General features: G+C 44.1%; 1 protein-coding gene across 1 annotated transcript in view; it reads right to left on the reverse strand.

The window, feature by feature from the left end:
* Positions 1-4,778: 4,778 nt before the first annotated feature.
* LOC308312093 (myotubularin-related protein 13-like) overlaps positions 4,779-27,500 on the reverse strand; it is a gene marked incomplete at both ends in the record, with an annotated part of 36,535 nt that continues 13,813 nt past the window's right edge. The window contains 10 exons of the mRNA XM_080794493.1: positions 4,779-4,928; positions 7,293-7,402; positions 8,771-8,984; positions 9,228-9,326; positions 11,462-11,590; positions 13,754-13,867; positions 15,035-15,112; positions 15,261-15,374; positions 20,822-20,930; positions 23,787-23,919. Coding sequence (XP_080650619.1) covers positions 4,779-4,928; positions 7,293-7,402; positions 8,771-8,984; positions 9,228-9,326; positions 11,462-11,590; positions 13,754-13,867; positions 15,035-15,112; positions 15,261-15,374; positions 20,822-20,930; positions 23,787-23,919 — 1,250 coding nt within the window. The remainder of the gene's footprint in view (positions 4,929-7,292; positions 7,403-8,770; positions 8,985-9,227; positions 9,327-11,461; positions 11,591-13,753; positions 13,868-15,034; positions 15,113-15,260; positions 15,375-20,821; positions 20,931-23,786; positions 23,920-27,500) is intronic.

Below are 27,500 nucleotides of genomic sequence, written 5' to 3' on the forward strand. Positions count from 1 at the left end.
GGTAATGTAACTGTACTGTATGTCTGTACTGTACACAGAAAGGACCAATGGGGAGGTAATGTAACTGTACTGTATATGTCTGTACTGTACACAGAAAGGACCCATGGGGAGGTAATGTAACTGTACTGTATGTCTGTACTGTACACAGAAAGGCCCAATGGGGAGGTAATGTAACTGTACTGTATGTCTGTACTGTACACAGAAAGGCCCAATGGGGAGGTAATGTAACTGTACTGTATATGTCTATACTGTACACAGAAAGGCCCAATGGGGAGGTAATGTAACTGTACTGTATGTCTGTACTGTACACAGAAAGGCCCAATGGGGAGGTAATGTAACTGTACTGTATATGTCTATACTGTACACAGAAAGGCCCAATGGGGAGGTAATGTAACTGTACTGTATGTCTGTACTGTACACAGAAAGGACCAATGGGGAGGTAATGTAACTGTACTGTATGTCTGTACTGTACACAGAAAGGACCAATGGGGAGGTAATGTAACTGTACTGTATGTCTGTACTGTACACAGAAAGGACCAATGGGGAGGTAATGTAACTGTACTGTATGTCTGTACTGTACACAGAAAGGACCAATGGGGAGGTAATGTAACTGTACTGTATGTCTGTACTGTACACAGAAAGGACCAATGGGGAGGTAATGTAACTGTACTGTATGTCTATACTGTACACAGAAAGGACCAATGGGGAGGTAATGTAACTGTACTGTATGTCTGTACTGTACACAGAAAGGCCCAATGGGGAGGTAATGTAACTGTACTGTATATGTCTATACTGTACACAGAAAGGACCAATGGGGAGGTAATGTAACTGTACTGTATGTCTGTACTGTACACAGAAAGGACCAATGGGGAGGTAATGTAACTGTACTGTATGTCTGTACTGTACACAGAAAGGACCAATGGGGAGGTAATGTAACTGTACTGTATGTCTATACTGTACACAGAAAGGACCAATGGGGAGGTAATGTAACTGTACTGTATGTCTGTACTGTACACAGAAAGGACCAATGGGGAGGTAATGTAACTGTACTGTATGTCTGTACTGTACACAGAAAGGACCAATGGGGAGGTAATGTAACTGTACTGTATGTCTGTACTGTACACAGAAAGGACCAATGGGGAGGTAATGTAACTGTACTGTATGTCTATACTGTACACAGAAAGGACCAATGGGGAGGTAATGTAACTGTACTGTATGTCTGTACTGTACACAGAAAGGACCAATGGGGAGGTAATGTAACTGTACTGTATGTCTGTACTGTACACAGAAAGGACCAATGGGGAGGTAATGTAACTGTACTGTATGTCTGTACTGTACACAGAAAGGACCAATGGGGAGGTAATGTAACTGTACTGTATGTCTATACTGTACACAGAAAGGACCAATGGGGAGGTAATGTAACTGTACTGTATGTCTGTACTGTACACAGAAAGGCCCAATGGGGAGGTAATGTAACTGTACTGTATGTCTGTACACAGAAAGGACCAATGGGGAGGTAATGTAACTGTACTGTATGTCTGTACTGTACACAGAAAGGACCAATGGGGAGGTAATGTAACTGTACTGTATGTCTGTACTGTACACAGAAAGGCCCAATGGGGAGGTAATGTAACTGTACTGTATGTCTGTACTGTACACAGAAAGGACCAATGGGGAGGTAATGTAACTGTACTGTATGTCTGTACTGTACACAGAAAGGCCCAATGGGGAGGTAATGTAACTGTACTGTATGTCTATACTGTACACAGAAAGGACCAATGGGGAGGTAATGTAACTGTACTGTATGTCTGTACTGTACACAGAAAGGACCAATGGGGAGGTAATGTAACTGTACTGTATGTCTATACTGTACACAGAAAGGACCAATGGGGAGGTAATGTAACTGTACTGTATGTCTGTACTGTACACAGAAAGGACCAATGGGGAGGTAATGTAACTGTACTGTATGTCTGTACTGTACACAGAAAGGACCAATGGGGAGGTAATGTAACTGTACTGTATGTCTGTACTGTACACAGAAAGGCCCAATGGGGAGGTAATGTAACTGTACTGTATGTCTATACTGTACACAGAAAGGACCAATGGGGAGGTAATGTAACTGTACTGTATGTCTGTACTGTACACAGAAAGGCCCAATGGGGAGGTAATGTAACTGTACTGTATGTCTATATACTGTACACAGAAAGGACCAATGGGGAGGTAATGTAACTGTACTGTATGTCTATACTGTACACAGAAAGGACCAATGGGGAGGTAATGTAACTGTACTGTATGTCTATATACTGTACACAGAAAGGACCAATGGGGAGGTAATGTAACTGTACTGTATGTCTGTACTGTACACAGAAAGGACCAATGGGGAGGTAATGTAACTGTACTGTATGTCTATACTGTACACAGAAAGGACCAATGGGGAGGTAATGTAACTGTACTGTATGTCTATACTGTACACAGAAAGGACCAATGGGGAGGTAATGTAACTGTACTGTATGTCTGTACTGTACACAGAAAGGCCCAATGGGGAGGTAATGTAACTGTACTGTATGTCTGTACTGTACACAGAAAGGACCAATGGGGAGGTAATGTAACTGTACTGTATGTCTGTACTGTACACAGAAAGGACCAATGGGGAGGTAATGTAACTGTACTGTATGTCTGTACTGTACACAGAAAGGACCAATGGGGAGGTAATGTAACTGTACTGTATGTCTGTACTGTACACAGAAAGGACCAATGGGGAGGTAATGTAACTGTACTGTATGTATACTGTACACAGAAAGGACCAATGGGGAGGTAATGTAACTGTACTGTATGTCTGTACTGTACACAGAAAGGACCAATGGGGAGGTAATGTAACTGTACTGTATGTCTATACTGTACACAGAAAGGACCAATGGGGAGGTAATGTAACTGTACTGTATGTCTGTACTGTACACAGAAAGGCCCAATGGGGAGGTAATGTAACTGTACTGTATGTCTATACTGTACACAGAAAGCACCAATGGGGAGGTAATGTAACTGTACTGTATGTCTGTACTGTACACAGAAAGGACCAATGGGGAGGTAATGTAACTGTACTGTATGTCTGTACTGTACACAGAAAGGACCGATGGGGAGGTAATGTAACTGTACTGTATGTCTATACTGTACACAGAAAGGACCAATGGGGAGGTAATGTAACTGTACTGTATGTCTGTACTGTACACAGAAAGGACCAATGGGGAGGTAATGTAACTGTACTGTATGTCTGTACTGTACACAGAAAGGACCAATGGGGAGGTAATGTAACTGTACTGTATGTCTATACTGTACACAGAAAGGACCAATGGGGAGGTAATGTAACTGTACTGTATGTCTATACTGTACACAGAAAGGACCAATGGGGAGGTAATGTAACTGTACTGTATGTCTGTACTGTACACAGAAAGGACCAATGGGGAGGTAATGTAACTGTACTGTATGTCTGTACTGTACACAGAAAGGCCCAATGGGGAGGTAATGTAACTGTACTGTATGTCTGTACACAGAAAGGACCAATGGGGAGGTAATGTAACTGTACTGTATGTATACTGTACACAGAAAGGACCAATGGGGAGGTAATGTAACTGTACTGTATGTCTGTACTGTACACAGAAAGGACCAATGGGGAGGTAATGTAACTGTACTGTATGTCTGTACTGTACACAGAAAGGACCAATGGGGAGGTAATGTAACTGTACTGTATGTCTATACTGTACACAGAAAGGACCAATGGGGAGGTAATGTAACTGTACTGTATGTCTGTACTGTACACAGAAAGGACCAATGGGGAGGTAATGTAACTGTACTGTATGTCTGTACTGTACACAGAAAGGACCAATGGGGAGGTAATGTAACTGTACTGTATATGTCTATACTGTACACAGAAAGGACCAATGGGGAGGTAATGTAACTGTACTGTATGTCTGTACTGTACACAGAAAGGACCAATGGGGAGGTAATGTAACTGTACTGTATGTCTGTACTGTACACAGAAAGGACCAATGGGGAGGTAATGTAACTGTACTGTATGTATACTGTACACAGAAAGGACCAATGGGGAGGTAATGTAACTGTACTGTATGTCTATACTGTACACAGAAAGGACCAATGGGGAGGTAATGTAACTGTACTGTATGTCTATACTGTACACAGAAAGGACCAATGGGGAGGTAATGTAACTGTACTGTATGTCTGTACTGTACACAGAAAGGCCCAATGGGGAGGTAATGTAACTGTACTGTATGTCTGTACTGTACACAGAAAGGCCCAATGGGGAGGTAATGTAACTGTACTGTATGTCTGTACTGTACACAGAAAGGACCAATGGGGAGGTAATGTAACTGTACTGTATGTCTGTACTGTACACAGAAAGGACCAATGGGGAGGCAATGTAACTGTACTGTATGTCTGTACTGTACACAGAAAGGACCAATGGGGAGGTAATGTACAGTAACGTAACCCACCTGCTGGGCACAGTTCATCATTCTATACTGTATGTATACAGTAACACAGAAAGGCCCAATGGGGAGGTAATGTAACTGTACTGTATGTCTGTACTGTACACAGAAAGGCCCAATGGGGAGGTAATGTAACTGTACTGTACACAGAAAGGACCAATGGGGAGGTAACGTAACGTAACCCACCTGCAGGGCACAGTTCATCATGTACTGTACATACTGTATGTATACAGTAACACAGAAAGGCCCAATGGGGAGGTAATGTAACGTAACCCATACCTGCAGGGCACAGTTCATCATGCGGACGGTGTAGTCAAACTGCTGGTGGTCCAGAATGGCCCGGTTCTGTTGGACATGGAGACTCAGCTCCTCCGTCAGACACTGGCGAGCTGCTTTACCTTTCAGGGCCCGCAGCGCAGCTGGCAAGGTCTGGGACAGACACAAAGATATTAAGGATATTAAGTCACATTTTATTATTATTATAGGCCAATATCACAAAACATGTCCCATAGGGCTGTGCAAAAAAAAGAAAAACAAGCAATAATAACAAAAGTATACACACAAAACTATGTAGACAATTTATGATAAAAACAATGACTTGGTTCAGGCTATAGGTGTCAAAGGCTGATGTGAAAAAGAGTGTTTTCAGAATACTCCTTAACCCATTCTGAACGGGAACCCATTTTGGTGTTGGCATCATGTTATGCTTTAGCTATTTGAAAAATAGCAGATCTACAAGCTCATAGCGCGCCACCGAGTGGCGCGCTACGAGCTTGTAGGTCTGCTATTTTTTGAAAAATCGAAGAACGACTGACATTTTTAGAATCTGATCTCAGGTCAGAATGGGTTCATCAGACCAGTGTGTGTCCAGTGGAAACCTCGTTATGAATCTGATCTCAGGTCAGAATGGGTTAATGTGATGAATGAGCTAGACTCTCGGATATGGAGATGAGTCCAGAGACATCGGGCTTGATAGTTAAAGTTATAATGTGACTAAATTTGACTGAGGGACTGCCATTGGATTTTTTTGTCATGTCATACGAAAGCAGGGAATCATAGCTTCAAATTGACATATTGGTTGTTCAGTTTGACCCACTGGTTTTGGAGATATGGCTTATATTATAGAGTAATGTCTTGCAGAAAACAGCGAGTTGAGAAAACAGGCTTGAAACTTTCACTTCTGTGGTCTCTAACATTACACCTAGCTACATGTTTAAGCATTTATTTCATATTTACATGTCTTCTGTGGTCTCTAACATTACACCTAGCTACATGTTTGGGCATTCATTTCATATTTACATGTCTTCTGTGGTCTCTAACATTACACCTAGCTACATGTTTGGGCATTCATTTCATATTTACATGTCTTCTGTGGTCTCTAACATTACACCTATAGCTACATGTTTAAGCATTTATTTCATATTTACATGTCTTCTGTGGTCTCTAACATTACACCTATAGCTACATGTTTAAGCATTTATTTCATATTTACATGTCTTCTGTGGTCTCTAACATTACACCTATAGCTACATGTTTAAGCATTTATTTCATATTTACATGTCTTCTGTGGTCTCTAACATTACACCTATAGCTACATGTTTAAGCATTTATTTCATAATTTACATGTCGATTTCAGCTCACTTATTTCAGACATGCTCTAGTATGTGAAGAGTCTGCCTGTGCTATTAACTCATTTTGAAAAAAAATGATGAAAAGCTGGAGTTTGCGTGATGGCAGTCTCTCAGTCAAATCTGGTCACATATAAATAATATCCCTAGTTACTGTATATAGGTCACACACACACACACATATAGATGAGCATATTGTAATGTGGGTCACTTTCAGAGAAACTACGCTAAAGTGACTCATCTCTCAGCAGAAACACTGGACATGGTTGGATGTTGTTGGCTTGCTGTATGGCTAATGGTTTTCACATCGACCATAACATGACGATGATGAGTTTACAGGCTGAGAGGAGATTTACACAACGCATGCTATGCATTTTTGGGACGCATGCTTGCATTATCCCATTTTTGGCCGGAACCCCCTTTTGGCATTTTGGCATCATGTTATGCTTTAGCTATTGGAAAAATAGCAGATCTACAAGCTCATAGCGCGCCACCGAGTGGCGCGCTACGAGCTTGTAGGTCTGCTATTTTTGAAAAATCGAAGAACGACTGACATATAGAAACATAGCTTTTTCAGAAAACTGTCAGGATGTAGAAGACATTTTTAGAATCTGATCTCAGGTCAGAATGGGTTATATAAGTCCCATATTGAGCCAATGGGGTACATGGGGGACCAGCTGTATGTTGGCTCACACACGGGGGGCTAAAACAGAGGGAATTTTAAACAGGCCTCTTTTTTTCCCCTTTGTTTTACGTAAATGCTTTAAAATAACAAAACTAAAACACGAGCAAGAGGCGAATATAATATATCCACAAGTGCCATTGACCTCAGAGCAATACCATTAACCCCTTAGACTCCTAGAGTTAAAATAATAAGGTTGTTTAGTGAAGATAATCACTAGATTATAAATGTCAGCATTTGGTTCCGTCTCCGTGTCAGCGTGCCAGCTGGGACATATTAGGATGCGGAAGGATCTACCACACCAGGTGGTTTAGTGTGTTTAGGAGGACAGATGAAGGATCTACCACACCAGACAGACTGGGTTTAGTGTGTTTAGGAGGACAGATGAAGGATCTACCCCACCAGACAGACTGGGTTTAGGAGGACAGATGCTCGCAGCCTTTATCAGAGTCAATGTGCTGACGGACAGACACCATGCATCACCTTCTCCGTCTCCAGGGTCTTGTTGTCAAAGATGAAGGAGATGCAGCTTCTCACCACCTCCAGTCGACGAGCACTGTTGAACACGGTGCCGCTCTTACCCGCCAGGGACACTAAAGGGACAATACAAACAAACAGTTAAACACACTCTTACCCGCCAGGGACACTAAAGACAATACAAACAAACAGTTAAACAGTCTTACCCGCCAGGGACACTAAAGACAATACAAACAAACAGTTAAACACTCTTACCCGCCAGGGACACTAAAGGGACAATACAAACAAACAGTTAAACACTCTTACCCGCCAGGGACACTAAAGGGACAATACAAACAAACAGTTAAACAGTCTTACCCGCCAGGGACACTAAAGATAATACAAACAAACAGTTAAACACACTCTGAACCACCAGGGACACTAAAGGGACAATACCAACAAACAGTTAAACAGTCTTACCCGCCAGGGACACTAAAGACAATACAAACAAACAGTTAAACACACTCTGAACCACCAGGGACACTAAAGGGACAATACCAACAAACAGTTAAACACACTCTGAACCACCAGGGACACAAAGACAGACAATACCAACAAACAACACTGAGATATTTACAGTACAGTACCACCGTGGCAGATACCGAATCACCTGGTTTCTATTTTTAATCTCAGGAAAGATACTCTGGGTGGAAAATGACCCAAAATGATTGCAGATGTACAGTACATGCTCACACAACAACGAGTCAAATGCGACACGTTGTGAGCATGTAGATCGGAGTTTTGGTATGTAGATAGAAAGACAATTCGGGTCCGGTTTTCTAGAGGGTTTAAGAAAAATTTATCTCTCCTGCCTTGTTAATATTTCAACACAATATAAGGGTCTAGGAACATGACTAAGTACTGTTACACTTGACATCACTGAAGACAATATTAAAGCATATCTTATGATTTTTACCATTCACTAGATTTCCCTGTTTTGTGATAACCACCTTTTCCCCCCTTTTTCTCCCCAATGTAGTCGATATGCCAATGCATTCTTTATGTACATAATGTAGTCGATATGCCAATGCATTCTTCCCCACACATGTTGTCACTACCGTTTGGTATCATAGTACAGTAGTGCAGTGACAAATATCACACTTGTGTGTGACATACAGTGTGACTGTTTGCTATAGTTACAGTCAGTGTTAGGGTATTATTATTATAGTTACAGTCAGTGTGACATACCGACTGGTGGCCCAGCGGGTGATACAGAGTGACTGTTTGCTATAGTTAGTCAGTGTGACATACTGTAGTTACAGTCAGTGTGACATACTGTAGTTACAGTCAGTGTGACATACTGTAGTTACAGTCAGTGTGACATACTGTAGTTACAGTCAGTGGTGGGTACATACCGACCGGTGGCCCGGGGGGCACCACACATTTCTTCTATAGTTACAGTCAGTGTGACATACTGTAGTTACAGTCAGTGGTACGGTACATACCGACCGGTGGCCCTGGGGGCACCACACATTTCTTCTCGGGCCTGCTGGGCGTGGCCAGAGACGTGGTGCCGTGCAGCTTGGCCCGGCCCTCCTGGATCAGCGCCTCCACCTTCCCGTCCTCCAGAGGGGGGAAGGGCACCTGGTGGACCCGGAGGTGGGACCCGTCTGAGGGCCGGGGAACCTTCTGGAACGCCATGTGGGGGTTGGGGTTCTCCTGTGTAGAACAAAGCAGAACATGAACGCCATGTGGGGGTTGGGGTTCTCCTGTAGAACAAAGCAGAACATGAACGCCATGTGCCCATCTTCGTGTTTGGGCACAGAAGCACACGCGCTCACACACACATGCACGCACGCGTACAGTTAAGAGAGAGTGAGTAACTACAGTTGTTATCCGACATGTAAGAAATGAGCAGGACAATAATAACGTACAGTATATACAGTATGGAGCAGATCTTACATTCTTGTAGAGCTGTTCAGAGAGCTCCCTCATGTGCTTATGCATCAGGGCTGGGTTCATCTCCTCCTCCTTAAAGCGCTCAGGGTCAAAGGCCACCAGCTAAGCGTGCAGTCGCACACACACACACACACACACACACACACACACACACACACACACACACACACACACACACACACACACACACACACACACACAGTAAATTACAATCTTAAATAAATAACTGGGCTGTTCTGATTCAGTACTCAATTTGAATTCTCAGAATAAAATGTTATAAAAGTACAGACAAGCTAGGATGCAAAGCATGTAAGTTCAAATGCTACGGGTAAAATAACTGTCAATAACCCATTTCCATTTGGTTAAAAAACAAAAATAATTATGCCATTTAAACCTGATGCAACCTATACACTGTTATACTTTTAAATCCGGGACATACCTCCGTGTCACATTAGCTGGTGCTATACTGTACATACAGTGCTATTCTATTTTTAATAAGAATTGGAAGGTTTTCAGAAACCTTAGGTTAGGTTTCAGGAGGAGTTTTTATAGAATCAAAATGGGTTATGCTATTTTTCAGCAATTCCAGCTGAAATTCCTTCTTGCCTATAATGGCATGCCATGCAGAAACATGGACTGAAAGACTGAAAGTGGATGAGCATGTCCGAGGGTTATATAAATAATATTAAATATGTAATATGTAACTAAATAATAACTACATTGGATCCATTGGAACACAGGTTATTGATTTGTTCCATTTTCTGAAAAAGTAACGCTTTGAAGCGTGTTTAAAGCGTTGAGTTATGGAATGTTTTAACACTGGATGATGTCTCTCTTCACCTTCCAGTGTAATAAGTCACATGGCCTATCAGATAGATTATGTGACAAATGTGTAATGCCAAATTTATATATATTTGGTCGCATGTCTAAAATAGCCTGCCTACAGGTTTTGTTGCAACGCGTTGCGAGCTTGTAGGTCAGCTATTTCTGGCGCGTGAAATCATGCGACAGAACATCATTTAGGCTTAACCCATTCTGACCTGAGATCAGATTCATACGAGGTTTCCACGGGACACACACTGGGTCTGATCAACCCATTCTGACCTGAGATCAGATTCTAAAAATGTCAGTCGTTCTTAGATTTAAAAAAAAATAGCAGACCTACAAGCTCGTAGCGCGCCACTCGGTGGCGCGCTATGAGCTTGTAGATCTGCTATTTTTCAATAGCTAAACCATAACATGATGCTAACACCAAAACGGGTTCCCGTTCAGAATGGGTTAATGCTGACCTCTTATGATAACAATGGTAGCCGTCCTTGGAGCTGGCATGTAGTGCCAAACAGACGTAGTGTTTGGTAAAACAGTCTTCTCTGTTAGAGCCTCCCATCACTGGAACAGTCTCCCTACAGAATTAAGACAGACTTCCAACTATCTGACCTTCAAATTCAACCTGAAAAGGTGGCTAAAAAACAACTCAAATCTGTAATCATGAGTAACTAACTATCAGCACTATTTAGTATTCATCACCGGTGTCATTTCTCACTTCACGTACCGTTGTTCTGTCCCCTGTACCATGTTGATCTGTTCCTGTATTGTACTGTATTGTATTGTGTTTTTGTATGGACGTAGTGTTGGGTGCTTGCACATATGCACACATGGCATCAACGCATGGTGTTGTGTGTGCAGGCACACTACACTTTGTCCTTCTTTTTATCATTCACTTTTTAAGAGCCTGCCCAACAGGGACTACAGATGAAATTTAGCTTCGGCTAACTCTGGCCCATTTACATTGATGTGAAAACTGACATGTTGATTAATGAGCTTTGTCCCTGTCAAATAAATAAATAAATTACGGGTGTACTTTATTCCCCTCCTCGGTAAACACTTGGGCTTTCCTGCAGTGACCCTGACATTCAATTGTTACCTTGTATCGTTCCCTATTTGAAGTCAGAGTTCATTTTTTATTTTTTTAACCTTTATTGGTGTTAGCATCATGTTATGCTTTAGCTATTGAAAAATAGCAGATCTACAAGCTCATAGCGCGCCACTCGGTGGCGCGCTATGAGCTTGTAGATCTGCTATTTTTTTGAAAAATCGAAGAACGACTGACATTTTTTAGAATCTGATCTCAGGTCAGAATGGGTTAATCAGACCAGTGTGTGTCCAGTGGGAAACCTCGTATGAATCTGATCTCAGGTCAGAATGGGTTAAGCAGGTCAAAACTATACGTCCAGTACCTCGTCAAACAGATCGCAGGCCCGGTACGGCGGGCCTCGCTCCGAGACGAAGCCGGCGAACGCCATGCCGTCCAGAACCTTGGTCAGGAAGTCGTTCTCTATCAGGCCTCGCTGGCCCAGGAAGGCAGTCTGAATGGGGTCAGAGGTCAGAGGTCAGAGAGGTCATAGGCCCACCATTAGAATGTTTACAGGACCACACACTGTATAATCACATTCATATGGACCGTTTTAATTGACGGTTTAATCCATTTAGGACTGAAAAAATATAGCAGACCTATACAAGCTCGTAGCGCGCCACTCGGTGGCGCGCTACGAGCTTGTAGATCTGCTATTTTTCAATAGCTAAAGTATTACATAATGCTTAGTTAAAAAACACCAAAAGGGGTTCCCGCCCAGAATGGGTTAAGAACCCCCTGCGATCATAGCCTTTCTAATGTGGGTAAAAAATAAATATAAATCAGAAAAACTCTGCGTAGCCACACATAACAGTCCCAACATTAACATTTCTCCCCCGCCAAAATGAGGGATACGCTCCGCTGCGTTGCACGGAAATGAGATAAATCTAGCAACAAGACGACGACAACAACATGCAAACAATTTTAATCCACTTCGTCCTAATTTGTGATTGCTTTGTCTCTCTCTGCTCTATGACTTCAACGGAGAGAGGAGGAGGAGGAGGAGGAGGAGGGCGTTGGTGGATAATCTGAGCCATGTGGGGTACGTTGAAAGTTACCACGGAGACGGCCACAGACACAAACACAGAACCCAGCGCAACACAAAAATGTAAACTTAACCCATTTAAGCCTGACATCGACATTTTTTTAAATGTATTTTTTTTATCTGGAAAAACCTCATGTTTCTATATCGGTGGTTCTCAATATTTCATGTCAAGGACCCCCAAAAATATATGAAATTGGCAGCTGGGCCCCCATCTGAAAATGTGTTGTTTCAGGGACCCCCGCCCCCCCCCCCTCCTCCCAGAAGCAAAGATTTGAGTTAAAAACGTTCGCTCTGAAAGAATATATGTTCAAAGCTTTGCACCACCATGTTCATAATTTAAAAAAAATAGCAGACCTACAAGCTCATAGCGCGCCACCGAGTGGCGCGCTACGAGCTTGTAGATCTGCTATTTTTAAATAGCTAAAGCATAGCATAATGCTAACACCAAAATGGGTGTTCCGGCCCAGAATGGGTTAATACATTTCATATGGCCGTTGGTCGGAGCGTTGTCCTGAGGTTAAGAGGACTCCGTCCGATAGATCAATAACAAAACAGATCATAGCGTAACGCTGTAGTTATGGAAAACACATCAAAATATTATATACACATTAAAGGTTATAGCTGACAGTTCTGCTAATGTCATTCCCTTTGTTCCAGGACTCTGACTAAGACCTTCTTGGCAAATAGATGGAACATTGTGTCTGTTTAAAATATAACTAAAACGGACAGCTTTTGCCATTTATTATCATCACTTTAAGGCCAAACAAGCTCTTTGGGAAATTGAAGGGAATAAATGATGGGTTGATGTGATTCACAAAGGGTTTAGCTTGCATAGCACTGGATAATGAATTGCATTTTTCTAGCGCTTTTCCAAGCGCTCAAAGCGCTTTACAACGGTTCATTTATTCATACGTTGGGAGGTGAAGGTTCATTCATTCATACATTGGGAGGTGAAGGTTCATTCATTCATACATTGGGAGGTGAAGGTTCATTCATTCATACGTTGGGAGGTGAAGGTTCATTCATTCATACATTGGGAGGTGAAGGTTCATTCATTCATACGTTGGGAGGTGAAGGTTCATTCATTCATATGTTGGGAGGTGAAGGTTCATTCATTCATACATTGGGAGGTGAAGGTTCATTCATTCATACATTGGGAGGTGAAGGTTCATTCATTCATACATTGGGAGGTGAAGGTTCATTCATTCATACGTTGGTAGGTGAAGGTTCATTCATTCATACGTTGGGAGGTGAAGGTTCATTCATTCATACATTGGGAGGTGAAGGTTCATTCATTCATACATTGGGAGGTGAAGGTTCATTCATTCATACATTGGGAGGTGAAGGTTCATTCATTCATACATTGGGAGGTGAAGGTTCATTCATTCATACATTGGGAGGTGAAGGTTCATTCATTCATACGTTGGGAGGTGAAGCGGCGAACAGTCGACGCCAGCGTCCTCACTTCCCACATTCCCACACCAACGGTGGCGAGCTCACACCGACCCACTCTTTGGTTAGGGTTAGGTGTCTGATATCTCATTGGTTAGGGTTAGGTGTCTGATATCTCACCTTGTGAAAGTGAATGACGGGTTCAGAATGGATGCGGATGAGCTGCAGACACGACCTGTAGCCCTGGAAGAGTTGAGCGAAGAGCCTGAGGAACACAGCCCTCACCTCCTTATCCTGGGACACGGACACGGACACGCACACGCACGCACACACACACACACACACACACACACACACACACACACACACACAGAGAGACACACACACACACACACACACACACACACACACACACACACACACACACACACACACAGAGAGACACACACACACACACACACACACACACACACACACACACACACACACACACACACACACACACACACACACACACACACACACCAAAAGCAATTTTTGAATACAATTTGCATTTTTACTTAACCCAACTCATTAATTCAGCCTAACCCCTTATAGCTCAAAATGTATTTTTTGGCATGTTCCCCCATAATTCAAAAAGATTACAAGCAGACAAGCAGAGATATGAAAAATAAGACAGTGGTCAGATTCAAACCCACGTCCTCTCAGAGCACTGACTGGGAAGCGTGTCCCTAATCATAACCCCTCAACATAATCAGCCTCCCACAACCACCACCATAACCAGAGCTATAAATATATCATTCACCACTGACTGTTGTCGTTATAGCTGTGGTGTGGACTCAATAATTAGGGAATGATTTTCAAAATTATATATTTATAGTTATAGCTATTGGTGCTTGGTGTGTCTGTGTACAGTACAGGGCCCTTCAGCCCTGAACCTAAACCAATAAATGCCTTATCCTAATTCCTAACCCCAAATTATGGTTTTAAAAATGTCCCCACAAGGGGCCAGTTTTGGTATTGCTGATCTTGAGGGGATATTGGGTATCCAAAAGGACAGTAATGCACAAGCCATGCACATGCAAAAAAAGATAAAGAGTTGTGAAACAAAAGTCCAATAACTCACATTTATGCAACATGACATGTTTTCTATCATTAGGGCGACAAATGTCAGTCTGAAGGAAAAACACTACCCGCCACCTCTCATGTATTTAACTATTCATACGTGTTTAGAGACCATTGTATTTATATGAGGGCATTTATATCTCTTATGCTTTGTTACTGCCTATGGGAGTTAAACCGGGGGGTAAAACCATATGGAAACTAGAGCTAGGTTAACCATAATAAATCAACCATACAATAACCCTAACCCTAACAATCATATGGATGTAAAACAGAGTTAGGTTGACCACAGTGGGAAGGCAGCATTGTGTGTATAAAAAAGTTACTGCTTATACTTACCAACAACTTGAGGTTGGAGGCTGCCGTGCGAGGTGGAGGAAACGCATCGTCCGCTATGCCCAGATCAGGGTGCAGAACCTTTGGAAATGAAAACATAGCTTCTGTTGATAATTCTATGTGTGTGTGTGTGTGTGTGTGTGTGTGTGTGTGTGTGTGTGCGCGTGTGCGTGTGCGTGCGTGTGCGTGTGTGTGTGTGTGTGTGTGTGTGTGTGTGTGTGTTGCTTACGCTGGACAGGGCAGACTGTGTGTGGTGCTGTAGTGGTTCAGGGAGCGACGACAGGTGGATACACTCTGGAATCTTTATTGTTCCTCCATCCAGGTCAGCAATAATAACGTCCAACTGGGGAACACAGAACACAGTCCACTGACATGTCAACATTTTTACATTTTAGGCATTTATCAGACGCTCTTAATCCAGAGTGATTTACATTAAGCAGTAACAAAAAGCATGGCATACATCACATATATAAAAGTAGTTATCATGAAAACAGTGGAGTATGTAAACTATACATACTATACTATATTATATATTATACATGTGTACTATAAAGTGCTATGACTACATGAAATGCAATTCTAGTGCCGTCTACGTAACGTGCTATAAGTCTGTTTAAAATACTATCCAAGTCTACATAAAGTGCTATATTTAAAATACTATCTAGTCTACATGAAGTGCTATCTAAGGGGTTAGTGCTACGGGCCATGATGGAGTCTGAAGAGGTGGGTTTTCAGACTACGGCGGAAGATTGGGAGTGATGCTGCAGTTCTGACTGGGATGGGAAGTGCATTCCATAGTTTTGGAGCCAGAAGGGAGAAGAGTTTGGGACGTGTGGAGCGTTGTCCCAGTCAACCAGTTTGAGTTCCAACTGGGGAACACACAGCCACTGACATGTCAACCAGTTTGAGTTCCAACTGGGGAACACACAGCCAGTGACATGTCAACCAGTTTGAGTTCCAACTGGGGAACACACAGCCAGTGACATGTCAACCAGTTTGAGTTCCAACTGGGGAACACACAGCCAGTGACATGTCAACCAGTTTGAGTTCAATAATAACGTCCAACTGGGGAACACACAGAGCCCACTGACATGTCAACCAGTTTGAGTTCCAACTGGGGAACACACAGCCACTGACATGTCAACCAGTCTGAGTTCAACTGGGGAACAGACAGCCCACTGACATGTCAACCAGTCTGAGTTCAACTGGGGAACAGACAACCCACTGACATGTCAACCAGTTTGAGTTCAACTGGGGAACAGACAACCCACTGACATGTCAACCAGTCTGAGTTCAACTGGGGAACAGACAACCCACTGACATGTCAACCAGTCTGAGTTCAACTGGGGAACAGACAACCCACTGACATGTCAACCAGTTTGAGTTCAACTGGGGAACAGACAACCCACTGACATGTCAACCAGTTTGAGTTCAGTCCAACTGGGGAACAGACAACCCACTGACATGTCAACCAGTCTGAGTTCAACTGGGGAACAGACAACCCACTGACATGTCAACCAGTTTGAGTTCAACTGGGGAACAGACAACCCACTGACATGTCAACCAGTTTGAGTTCAACTGGGGAACAGACAACCCACTGACATGTCAACCAGTCTGAGTTCAACTGGGGAACAGACAACCCACTGACATGTCAACCAGTCTGAGTTCAACTGGGGAACAGACAACCCACTGACATGTCAACCAGTCTGAGTTCAACTGGGGAACAGACAACCCACTGACATGTCAACCAGTCTGAGTTCAACTGGGGAACAGACAACCCACTGACATGTCAACCAGTTTGAGTTCAACTGGGGAACAGACAACCCACTGACATGTCAACCAGTCTGAGTTCAACTGGGGAACAGACAACCCACTGACATGTCAACCAGTTTGAGTTCAACTGGGGAACAGACAACCCACTGACATGTCAACCAGTCTGAGTTCAACTGGGGAACAGACAACCCACTGACATGTCAACCAGTTTGAGTTCAACTGGGGAACAGACAACCCACTGACATGTCAACCAGTTTGAGTTCAGTCCAACTGGGGAACAGACAACCCACTGACATGTCAACCAGTCTGAGTTCAACTGGGGAACAGACAACCCACTGACATGTCAACCAGTTTGAGTTCAACTGGGGAACAGACAACCCACTGACATGTCAACCAGTTTGAGTTCAACTGGGGAACAGACAACCCACTGACATGTCAACCAGTCTGAGTTCAACTGGGGAACAGACAACCCACTGACATGTCAACCAGTTTGAGTTCAACTGGGGAACAGACAACCCACTGACATGTCAACCAGTCTGAGTTCAACTGGGGAACAGACAACCCACTGACATGTCAACCAGTTTGAGTTCAACTGGGGAACAGACAACCCACTGACATGTCAACCAGTCTGAGTTCAACTGGGGAACAGACAACCCACTGACATGTCAACCAGTCTGAGTTCAACTGGGGAACAGACAACCCACTGACATGTCAACCAGTCTGAGTTCAACTGGGGAACAGACAACCCACTGACATGTCAACCAGTCTGAGTTCAACTGGGGAACAGACAACCCACTGACATGTCAACCAGTTTGAGTTCAACTGGGGAACAGACAACCCACTGACATGTCAACCAGTCTGAGTTCAACTGGGGAACAGACAACCCACTGACATGTCAACCAGTTTGAGTTCAACTGGGGAACAGACAACCCACTGACATGTCAACCAGTCTGAGTCCAACTGGGGAACAGACAACCCACTGACATGTCAACCAGTTTGAGTTCAACTGGGGAACAGACAACCCACTGACATGTCAACCAGTTTGAGTTCAGTTCAACTGGGGAACAGACAACCCACAGACATGTCAACCAGTTTGAGTTCAGTTCAACTGGGGAACAGACAACCCACAGACATGTCAACCAGTTTGAGTTCAGTTCAACTGGGGAACAGACAACCCACTGACATGTCAACCAGTTTGAGTTCAGTCCAACTGGGGAACAGACAGCCCACTGACATGTCAACCAGTTTGAGTCCAACTGGGGAACAGACAACCCACAGACATGTCAACCAGTTTGAGTTCAACTGGGGAACAGACAACCCACTGACATGTCAACCAGTTTGAGTTCAACTGGGGAACAGACAACCCACTGACATGTCAACCAGTTTGAGTTCAGTTCAACTGGGGAACAGACAACCCACTGACATGTCAACCAGTCTGAGTTCAACTGGGGAACAGACAGCCCACTGACATGTCAACCAGTTTGAGTTCAACTGGGGAACAGACAGCCCACTGACATGTCAACCAGTTTGAGTTCAACTGGGGAACAGACAACCCACTGACATGTCAACCAGTTTGAGTTCAGTCCAACTGGGGAACAGACAGCCACTGACATGTCAACCAGTTTGAGTTCAGTCCAACTGGGGAACAGACAGACCCACTGACATGTCAACCAGTTTGAGTTCAACTGGGGAACAGACAACCCACTGACATGTCAACCAGTCTGAGTTCAGTCCAACTGGGGAACAGACAACCCACAGACATGTCAACCAGTTTGAGTTCAACTGGGGAACAGACAACCCACTGACATGTCAACCAGTCTGAGTTCAACTGGGGAACAGACAGCCCACTGACATGTCAACCAGTTTGAGTTCAACTGGGGAACAGACAACCCACTGACATGTCAACCAGTTTGAGTTCAGTCCAACTGGGGAACAGACAGCCACTGACATGTCAACCAGTTTGAGTTCAACTGGGGAACAGACAACCCACTGACATGTCAACCAGTTTGAGTTCAACTGGGGAACAGACAACCCACTGACATGTCAACCAGTTTGAGTTCAGTCCAACTGGGGAACAGACAACCCACTGACATGTCAACCAGTTTGAGTTCAGTCCAACTGGGGAACAGACAACCCACTGACATGTCAACCAGTTTGAGTTCAACTGGGGAACAGACAACCCACTGACATGTCAACCAGTTTGAGTTCAGTCCAACTGGGGAACAGACAACCCACTGACATGTCAACCAGTTTGAGTTCAGTCCAACTGGGGAACAGACAGCCCACTGACATGTCAACCAGTTTGAGTTCAGTCCAACTGGGGAACAGACAGCCCACTGACATGTCAACCAGTTTGAGTTCAGTCCAACTGGGGAACAGACAACCCACTGACATGTCAACCAGTTTGAGTTCAGTCCAACTGGGGAACAGACAACCCACAGACATGTCAACCAGTTTGAGTTCAGTCCAACTGGGGGAACAGACAGCCCACTGACATGTCAACCAGTTTGAGTTCAGTCCAACTGGGGAACAGACAGCCCACTGACATGTCAACCAGTTTGAGTTCAACTGGGGAACAGACAACCCACTGACATGTCAACCAGTCTGAGTTCAGTCCAACTGGGGAACAGACAGCCCACTGACATGTCAACCAGTCTGAGTTCAGTCCAACTGGGGGAACAGACAACCCACTGACATGTCAACCAGTTTGAGTTCAACTGGGGAACAGACAACCCACTGACATGTCAACCAGTCTGAGTTCAACTGGGGAACAGACAACCCACTGACATGTCAACCAGTTTGAGTTCAGTCCAACTGGGGAACAGACAACCCACTGACATGTCAACCAGTTTGAGTTCAGTCCAACTGGGGAACAGACAGCCCACAGACATGTCAACCAGTTTGAGTTCAGTCCAACTGGGGAACAGACAACCCACAGACATGTCAACCAGTTTGAGTTCAGTCCAACTGGGGAACAGACAGCCCACTGACATGTCAACCAGTTTGAGTTCAGTCCAACTGGGGAACAGACAGCCCACAGACATGTCAACCAGTTTGAGTTCAGTCCAACTGGGGAACAGACAGCCCACTGACATGTCAACCAGTTTGAGTTCAGTCCAACTGGGGAACAGACAACCCACTGACATGTCAACCAGTTTGAGTTCAGTCCAACTGGGGAACAGACAACCCACAGACATGTCAACCAGTTTGAGTTCAGTCCAACTGGGGGAACAGACAGCCCACTGACATGTCAACCAGTTTGAGTTCAGTCCAACTGGGGAACAGACAGCCCACTGACATGTCAACCAGTTTGAGTTCAACTGGGGAACAGACAACCCACTGACATGTCAACCAGTCTGAGTTCAGTCCAACTGGGGAACAGACAGCCCACTGACATGTCAACCAGTCTGAGTTCAGTCCAACTGGGGGAACAGACAACCCACTGACATGTCAACCAGTTTGAGTTCAACTGGGGAACAGACAACCCACTGACATGTCAACCAGTCTGAGTTCAGTCCAACTGGGGAACAGACAGCCCACTGACATGTCAACCAGTCTGAGTTCAGTCCAACTGGGGGAACAGACAGCCCACTGACATGTCAACCAGTTTGAGTTCAGTCCAACTGGGGAACAGACAACCCACTGACATGTCAACCAGTTTGAGTTCATTGAGTGGGAGAGAGTTGTGATATACAGTATGAGTAACACGCAAGCACGCCTGATAAGGTTGACCCGAAACCGTCTAAATAAAGACTTTGTCTTTGGATGGATGAGTGTTTCTGAAACCAGCGGGCTCCTCATGGGGCTGAACCATATCTGCCCTGGTCAGGAGAAAGAATGTCTGAACTCCACAAACTCTCTTGCAATGATGGAGTATCGTCCCCTTTTTAGCATAATCTAAATACGTTGAGAAATATCCTGCAATCTGCGATTTACGGCTGTCTTTGACGTGTTATGGGGTCTGACAGAATGGGGTCTAATTGACCAACCAAATGTACTAATATTATTTGTACTCACCAGGTCCTGGATTTCGCTCTGGAACATGGAGTGGACTCCGATGATGAAGGGGGTGGGTGAGCTGAGGACTTCGAGCAGCCGCGACGGCAGAATGGGGATGTACGGGTAGCTGAGTTGAGACAAAGAAAGTAAGATATATGTGCATTAGCGGCCATTTCAAAAGGCTATAGTAGAGAAAGAGGATTCGCGTGTGAGCCATTTTGAAATCCACTTACAAAAAGCCAACTCACCTATTATGAATAAGAAAAATCACACCCGTGTGAACTGAGTGGTGCAACTCCTCCCCTCTCTCTCTCTCTCTCTCTCTCTCATTAGCAGGCAACAGTGCAGCACTAATACTATCTCTCTCTCTCCGTTTCTGGCAAACAGCGCCCCTACTGGTACTAATAGGCATATACTGGTGCTCATGACCACATACATAGGTACATAGGTGTACACAGACATTGCTGTTCCTTGGAGTGGTTACACCACTCAAAAATAGCTAAAAAGTGGTAAGACGTTTGGAAAATAATTTGAGAATTAAGTTATGATGCATTTTTACCACAATGTGCGTGCTACTGCTGTTAACACATTCTGGGCGGGAACCCCTTTTGGTGTTTTAACTAAGCATTATGTAATACTTTAGCTATTGAAAAATTGCAGATCTACAAGCTCATAGCTTGTAGGTCTGCTATTTTTGGAAAAATCGTGAAAATGTGGCACAAATCTTCAGAAGACTTTATATTTATTTCGACGTCAGGCCTAAATGGGTTAAAGTGGATACTGTAATTAAATTAGATGATGCGCCACAGAGTATAAAGACAACCAGTCTGTATGCCGTATATTGGATGCACTCTTAGATTAAGTATGACATTTTTTTAATTGTCAAATATAAAAACATTATAATAAAAGAAAATCTAAAACTTTCTGTATAAACGCTTGACTTAACACATTAGGCAGCCTTGTCAGAATCACTCCATGCCATTATGGAGTCAAGCACAGAACGAAAATAAGGTCATCACCTGGGACGTATCCTCAGTGATGTATCCCAAGGTCATCACCTGGGACGCATCCTCAGTGATGTATCCTGAGGTCATCACCTGGGACGCATCCTCAGTGATGTATCCTGAGGTCATCACCTGGGACGTATCCTCAGTGATGTATCCCAAGGTCATCACCTGGGACGTATCCTCAGTGATGTATCCTGAGGTCATCACCTGGGACGCATCCTCAGTGATGTATCCTGAGGTCATCACCTGGGACGTATCCTCAGTGATGTATCCTGAGGTCATCACCTGGGACGTATCCTCAGTGATGTATCCTGAGGTCATCACCTGGGACGTATCCTCAGTGATGTATCCTGAGGTCATCACCTGGGACGTATCCTCAGTGATGTATCCCAAGGTCATCACCTGGGACGTATCCTCAGTGATGTATCCTGAGGTCATCACCTGGGACGTATCCTCAGTGATGTATCCCAAGGTCATCACCTGGGACGTATCCTCAGTGATGTATCCCAAGGTCATCACCTGGGACGTATCCTCAGTGATGTATCCCATGATGGTCATCACCTGGGACGTATCCTCAGTGATGTATCCCAAGGTCATCACCTGGGACGTATCCTCAGTGATGTATCCTGAGGTCATCACCTGGGACGTATCCTCAGTGATGTATCCTGAGGTCATCACCTGGGACGTATCCTCAGTGATGTATCCCAAGGTCATCACCTGGGACGTATCCTCAGTGATGTATCCTGAGGTCATCACCTGGGACGTATCCTCAGTGATGTATCCCAAGGTCATCACCTGGGACGTATCCTCAGTGATGTATCCTGAGGTCATCACCTGGGACGTATCCTCAGTGATGTATCCCAAGGTCATCACCTGGGACGTATCCTCAGTGATGTATCCCAAGGTCATCACCTGGGACGTATCCTCAGTGATGTATCCCATGATGGTCATCACCTGGGACGTATCCTCAGTGATGTATCCCAAGGTCATCACCTGGGACGTATCCTCAGTGATGTATCCTGAGGTCATCACCTGGGACGTATCCTCAGTGATGTATCCTGAGGTCATCACCTGGGACGTATCCTCAGTGATGTATCCCGAGGTCATCACCTGGGACGTATCCTCAGTGATGTATCCTGAGGTCATCACCTGGGACGTATCCTCAGTGATGTATCCCAAGGTCATCACCTGGGACGTATCCTCAGTGATATATCCCAAGGTCATCACCTGGGACGTATCCTCAGTGATGTATCCCAAGGTCATCACCTGGGACGTATCCTCAGTGATGTATCCTGAGGTCATCACCTGGGACGTATCCTCAGTGATGTATCCTGAGGTCTTCACCTGGGACGTATCCTCAGTGATGTATCCTGAGGTCTTCACCTGGGACGTATCCTCAGTGATGTATCCTGAGGTCTTCACCTGAGACGTATCCTCAGTGATGTATCCTGAGGTCATCACCTGGGACGTATCCTCAGTGATGTATCCTGAGGTCATCACCTGGGACGTATCCTCAGTGATGTATCCCAAGGTCATCACCTGGGACGTATCCTCAGTGATGTATCCCGAGGTCATCACCTGGGACGTATATCCTCAGTGATGTATCCCAAGGTCAACTGGGACGTATCCTCAGTGACGTATCCTGAGGTCATCACCTGGGACGTATATCCTCAGTGATGTATCCCAAGGTCAACTGGGACGTATCCTCAGTGACGTATCCTGAGGTCATCACCTGGGATGTATCCTCAGTGATGTATCCCGAGGTCATCAGGGTTTCGGGTCTCTCGAACATCATCATACCCCTCACTCAGGTGACCCAGCCGGGAGTGATCAAGTCCCGACTTACGTCCCAGTAGCTACTGTACCTTCGATCAGACCCACTAGGGGAAAAACCAGGGCCACACAATCCGTCGGAACCACTCCGGAACTACTCTGCCGGGTTCTGAGCGGTACGTAGGTACAATTCTGGTACACACCTGTATTTGAGCGGGAACATCAGGGCCTCCAGTGCGCGCGAAGCCTCTCCCAGTCTCTGGTAAGACGTGGAGTGGAACACGACCTTGTGCTCCGTCAGAACGGCACAGAAAAGACTCAGAACGTTCTGGATTCCTGGAGGGGTGAAAAACAACAGAGAATATAATTAATGAGGTATTTGTTGGAATGTGACTCATGCCTTATTATTCCAAGACAATTTATCAAAAACATACTTTCAGTGGGGGGGGGGGGGGGGGGGGATTTTGACAATGAAATACAAATTAGAGTAAACAATATTGATTTCGTGAACGATTGTGTGATGTTTTTCCAAAAGCATTTGATGCATCAACACAACCAGCTGCTTGCGTTACTGTGCATTGTAAGCATGGCGACACTATGAGCAATACATGGGCATAATATTATAATAATCAATTGATAATGTATCTTTGGACACTGTGCATAACGTACTGTATGAACCTTCTCAGTTCTGTATGTGTGTGAAAACACAACGATTGAATAACAGGAGGAAATTACATACTTTCTCGCGGTATAAATATTATGTCAAATACCGATCTGACAGTCCGGATGAATTCTAACTTTACAGTTCCTGTTATTGTTTCCTATCGAGCGACTGACAGACGGAGCGATTCGTCACACGTTGGAGTGATAAAGACAGAGGAACTAACACAGGCAAACACATCCGCACCACTGGGGGGCGCTGGGTCGGGATCTCTGCGTATCTGAGATAGGTTCAGATATCAGTGATAAACAGGAAATTCTAACTACCGGTATATTATATACTGTATGTTGGATTCAACTAAATCTGTGGCAATGGAACAAAAAAATGACAAAAATTGCCAACCACCTACTTCTGAAAAATGGTCTAAATGAGAAGTGACAGTTTGGGAGGATATGGGGTCCATTCTTTCAATTCGTTCAGAGTCTGAATCCGTCTCTGCTTGGGGATGAGTGAGGTCTGCTGGACTGTTGTTGTAAAAGTAGCTTATACTGTGATTGTATGGACTGTATTGTATTGGATTATGGATGTATCATGTACCTATGATTGTTGATAGGATGTTGTGTACCGTTGTCTGTTTTTGTCTGCCTTTTATTTTTCAACTTTTACTGATATTGTATTTAAGGTTTGTTTGTCTTGTTTTCTGTTGTCCTTTTTCTTTGGGGTGAAAATTCCATGTGTTTTTACTCTTTTATGTCATCATTGTGGGGTTTATTTAAGAGAAGCTGTCAATGCCACCATTTATTATTTGTCAAACTCAGTATTTAAATAATGCTTCTGTGAAAAAAACCAATAAACAAAGTTATATAAAAAAAAGAGAAGTGACACAACTTTAACAAAGCATAATTATTTTTAAAAAAAACACAGAGAATTAAACACACCAGCTATTACTATAATCAATACCAACATTTCTGAAACTCTGCCCACAAATAAAGTGGGGGACCTACTGTATTACAGTAGCAATATACTGTCTAACGCACACGCGCGCACACACACACACACACACACACACACACACACACACACACACACACACACACACACACACACACACACACGCACACGCACTCTTCAAAGCCATCTCAAATTTCAAAATAGTGGATGTGTGGATACTACTACTGTCTCTGACAAAGAATTAGAGTGCAATACATTTAGCAGTGCTTTTTTTTATTCTCTCCATTTTGACAATGACGTATTAAACGTCAAATATATAAAAAAAAAAACATAAAAAAAAAAAAAGAATTAACCTTCAAGCTGTGATATCTCTATCTCTACAGCCGTAGTTTCAGGTGTTTGCTTATCTTATGGAAAACAACAACATTTCCGAGCCCTAAATAAAGCAGGTCAACAGAAGGAGAGACAAAGGCTAGAAAACAGCAGCTCTGTTGACGCTCGGTCGCCCCCAGTCCCTTCCTCGTTCCCCCGGGGGGTTTCCTTTCCTCTGCAGCAGCGTGACATGTTTCTAACACACATTCCTCTGACATGACTGGGATGACCTGTGTGGACGCAGGCAGCAGGACGGTGTGTGGACCGGCCACACGTCCGCTCGCTCGCCAACTTCACCAACACGTCCCACCGCTGAGGTCTGGGCTCTGATGTAACAGGCCGTGATACACGTCACGGGCAACTGGCGCTCACATGCCCCCCCCCCACCTTCACGTAATGTGGCCCAAAGGGTTAACCCATTCTGACCTGAGATCAGATTCATACGAGGTTTCAGCTGGACACACACACACACTGGTCTGATTAACCCATTCTGACCCGAGATCAGATTCTAAAAATGTCAGTCGTTCTTCGATTTTTCAAAAAATAGCAGACCTACAAGCTCGTAGCGTGCCACTCGGTGGCGCGCTATGAGCTTGTATGTAATAATAAATGTAATATTTATCTCCGCTGCAGTACTGTAAGTGGAATGAATGTATGAATGTTCAACGACCATAAGCTGACTGACAGGCACAATGTGGCCCGTCGTTACATGTAAGTCATTCCAAAAGCTGGACAACTATTAATATACAGTATTTATATATAACACCACTTACAATAAGGCAAGTAAGTCTCAGCATTTAATTTGTGCACCACACCGTACTCTGACTCTCAGTTAGAAATAACTCAATAATATCCATCATGCTACACAATAAAACTAAACTGCAAAACCAATGTATCTGCAGTGAGAAGGGGACTCTGTTCTACTCCGTAACGAATCTTACATGTTATTGCGAACGCAGTGATTGCGAACGCAGTGAGCACTTACTATGAGACCTAGCAGATCACGTCTGTCTGTGTGTCTGTCTGTCTGTCTGTCCCGCTATACGTCCAAATATGGAGTGTACGTCCAAATATGGAGTGTGTTGCATCAATCACAAACAAATCACTCAGCTCCATATATGGGCACAAAAGGGGCCAGGTCCACATATACAGTAACAGCGGGACAGACACACAGACACACAGACAGACAGACATGATCTGCAGGGTCTCAGCTGCGTTCGCTTCCCGCGTTTGCGCGTCTTACTGGTAGTTATACTGTAGCATGTTGTGCAACTCGGATGCCTGATTGTATACTGTACCTATCAGACAATGTTGAAGGTATTATTTGGAGGAGATGCAAATGTTTAGGTCAGCTACACATAACTGTACACATACATACTGTATGCTGGATTACTGTGGCAGCCAATTACTGTTTTCCTATAATAGCTGCTTAACCCATTCTGACCTGAGATCAGATTCATACGAGGTTTCCACTGGACACACACTGGTCTGATTAACCCATTCTGACCTGAGATCAGATTCTAAAAAATGTCAGTCGTTCTTCGATTTTTCAAAAATAGCAGACCTACAAGCTCGTAGCGCGCCACTCGGTGGCGCGCTATGAGCTTGTAGATCTGCTATTTTTCAATAGCTAAAGCATAACATGATGCTAACACCAGAACGGGTTCCCGTTCAGAATGGGTTAAGGTTTGATACAATATTTCCATAAAACGAGATCTGGAGGTCTGTGGACATGAAACAAGACAGATATGGTTCATTCAAAGTTGGTTAGATCTTTTTTTTTTTTTTTGTGAAACAATAACAACTTCAATCTCCTCTCAGTGAAACTGAGATGAGAGAACTGGCCTCTATCAGGAATAATACTGACGTACGTTGTGTGCTTTCTTCAATCGTGACATACTGTATGGATTGTGTTTGCTTTGCGGACTACAGT

Source organism: Protomyctophum bolini (genome assembly GCF_963924005.1).
Source record: "Protomyctophum bolini genome assembly, contig: SCAFFOLD_495, whole genome shotgun sequence".
NCBI classification, from domain to species: domain Eukaryota; kingdom Metazoa; phylum Chordata; class Actinopteri; order Myctophiformes; family Myctophidae; genus Protomyctophum; species Protomyctophum bolini.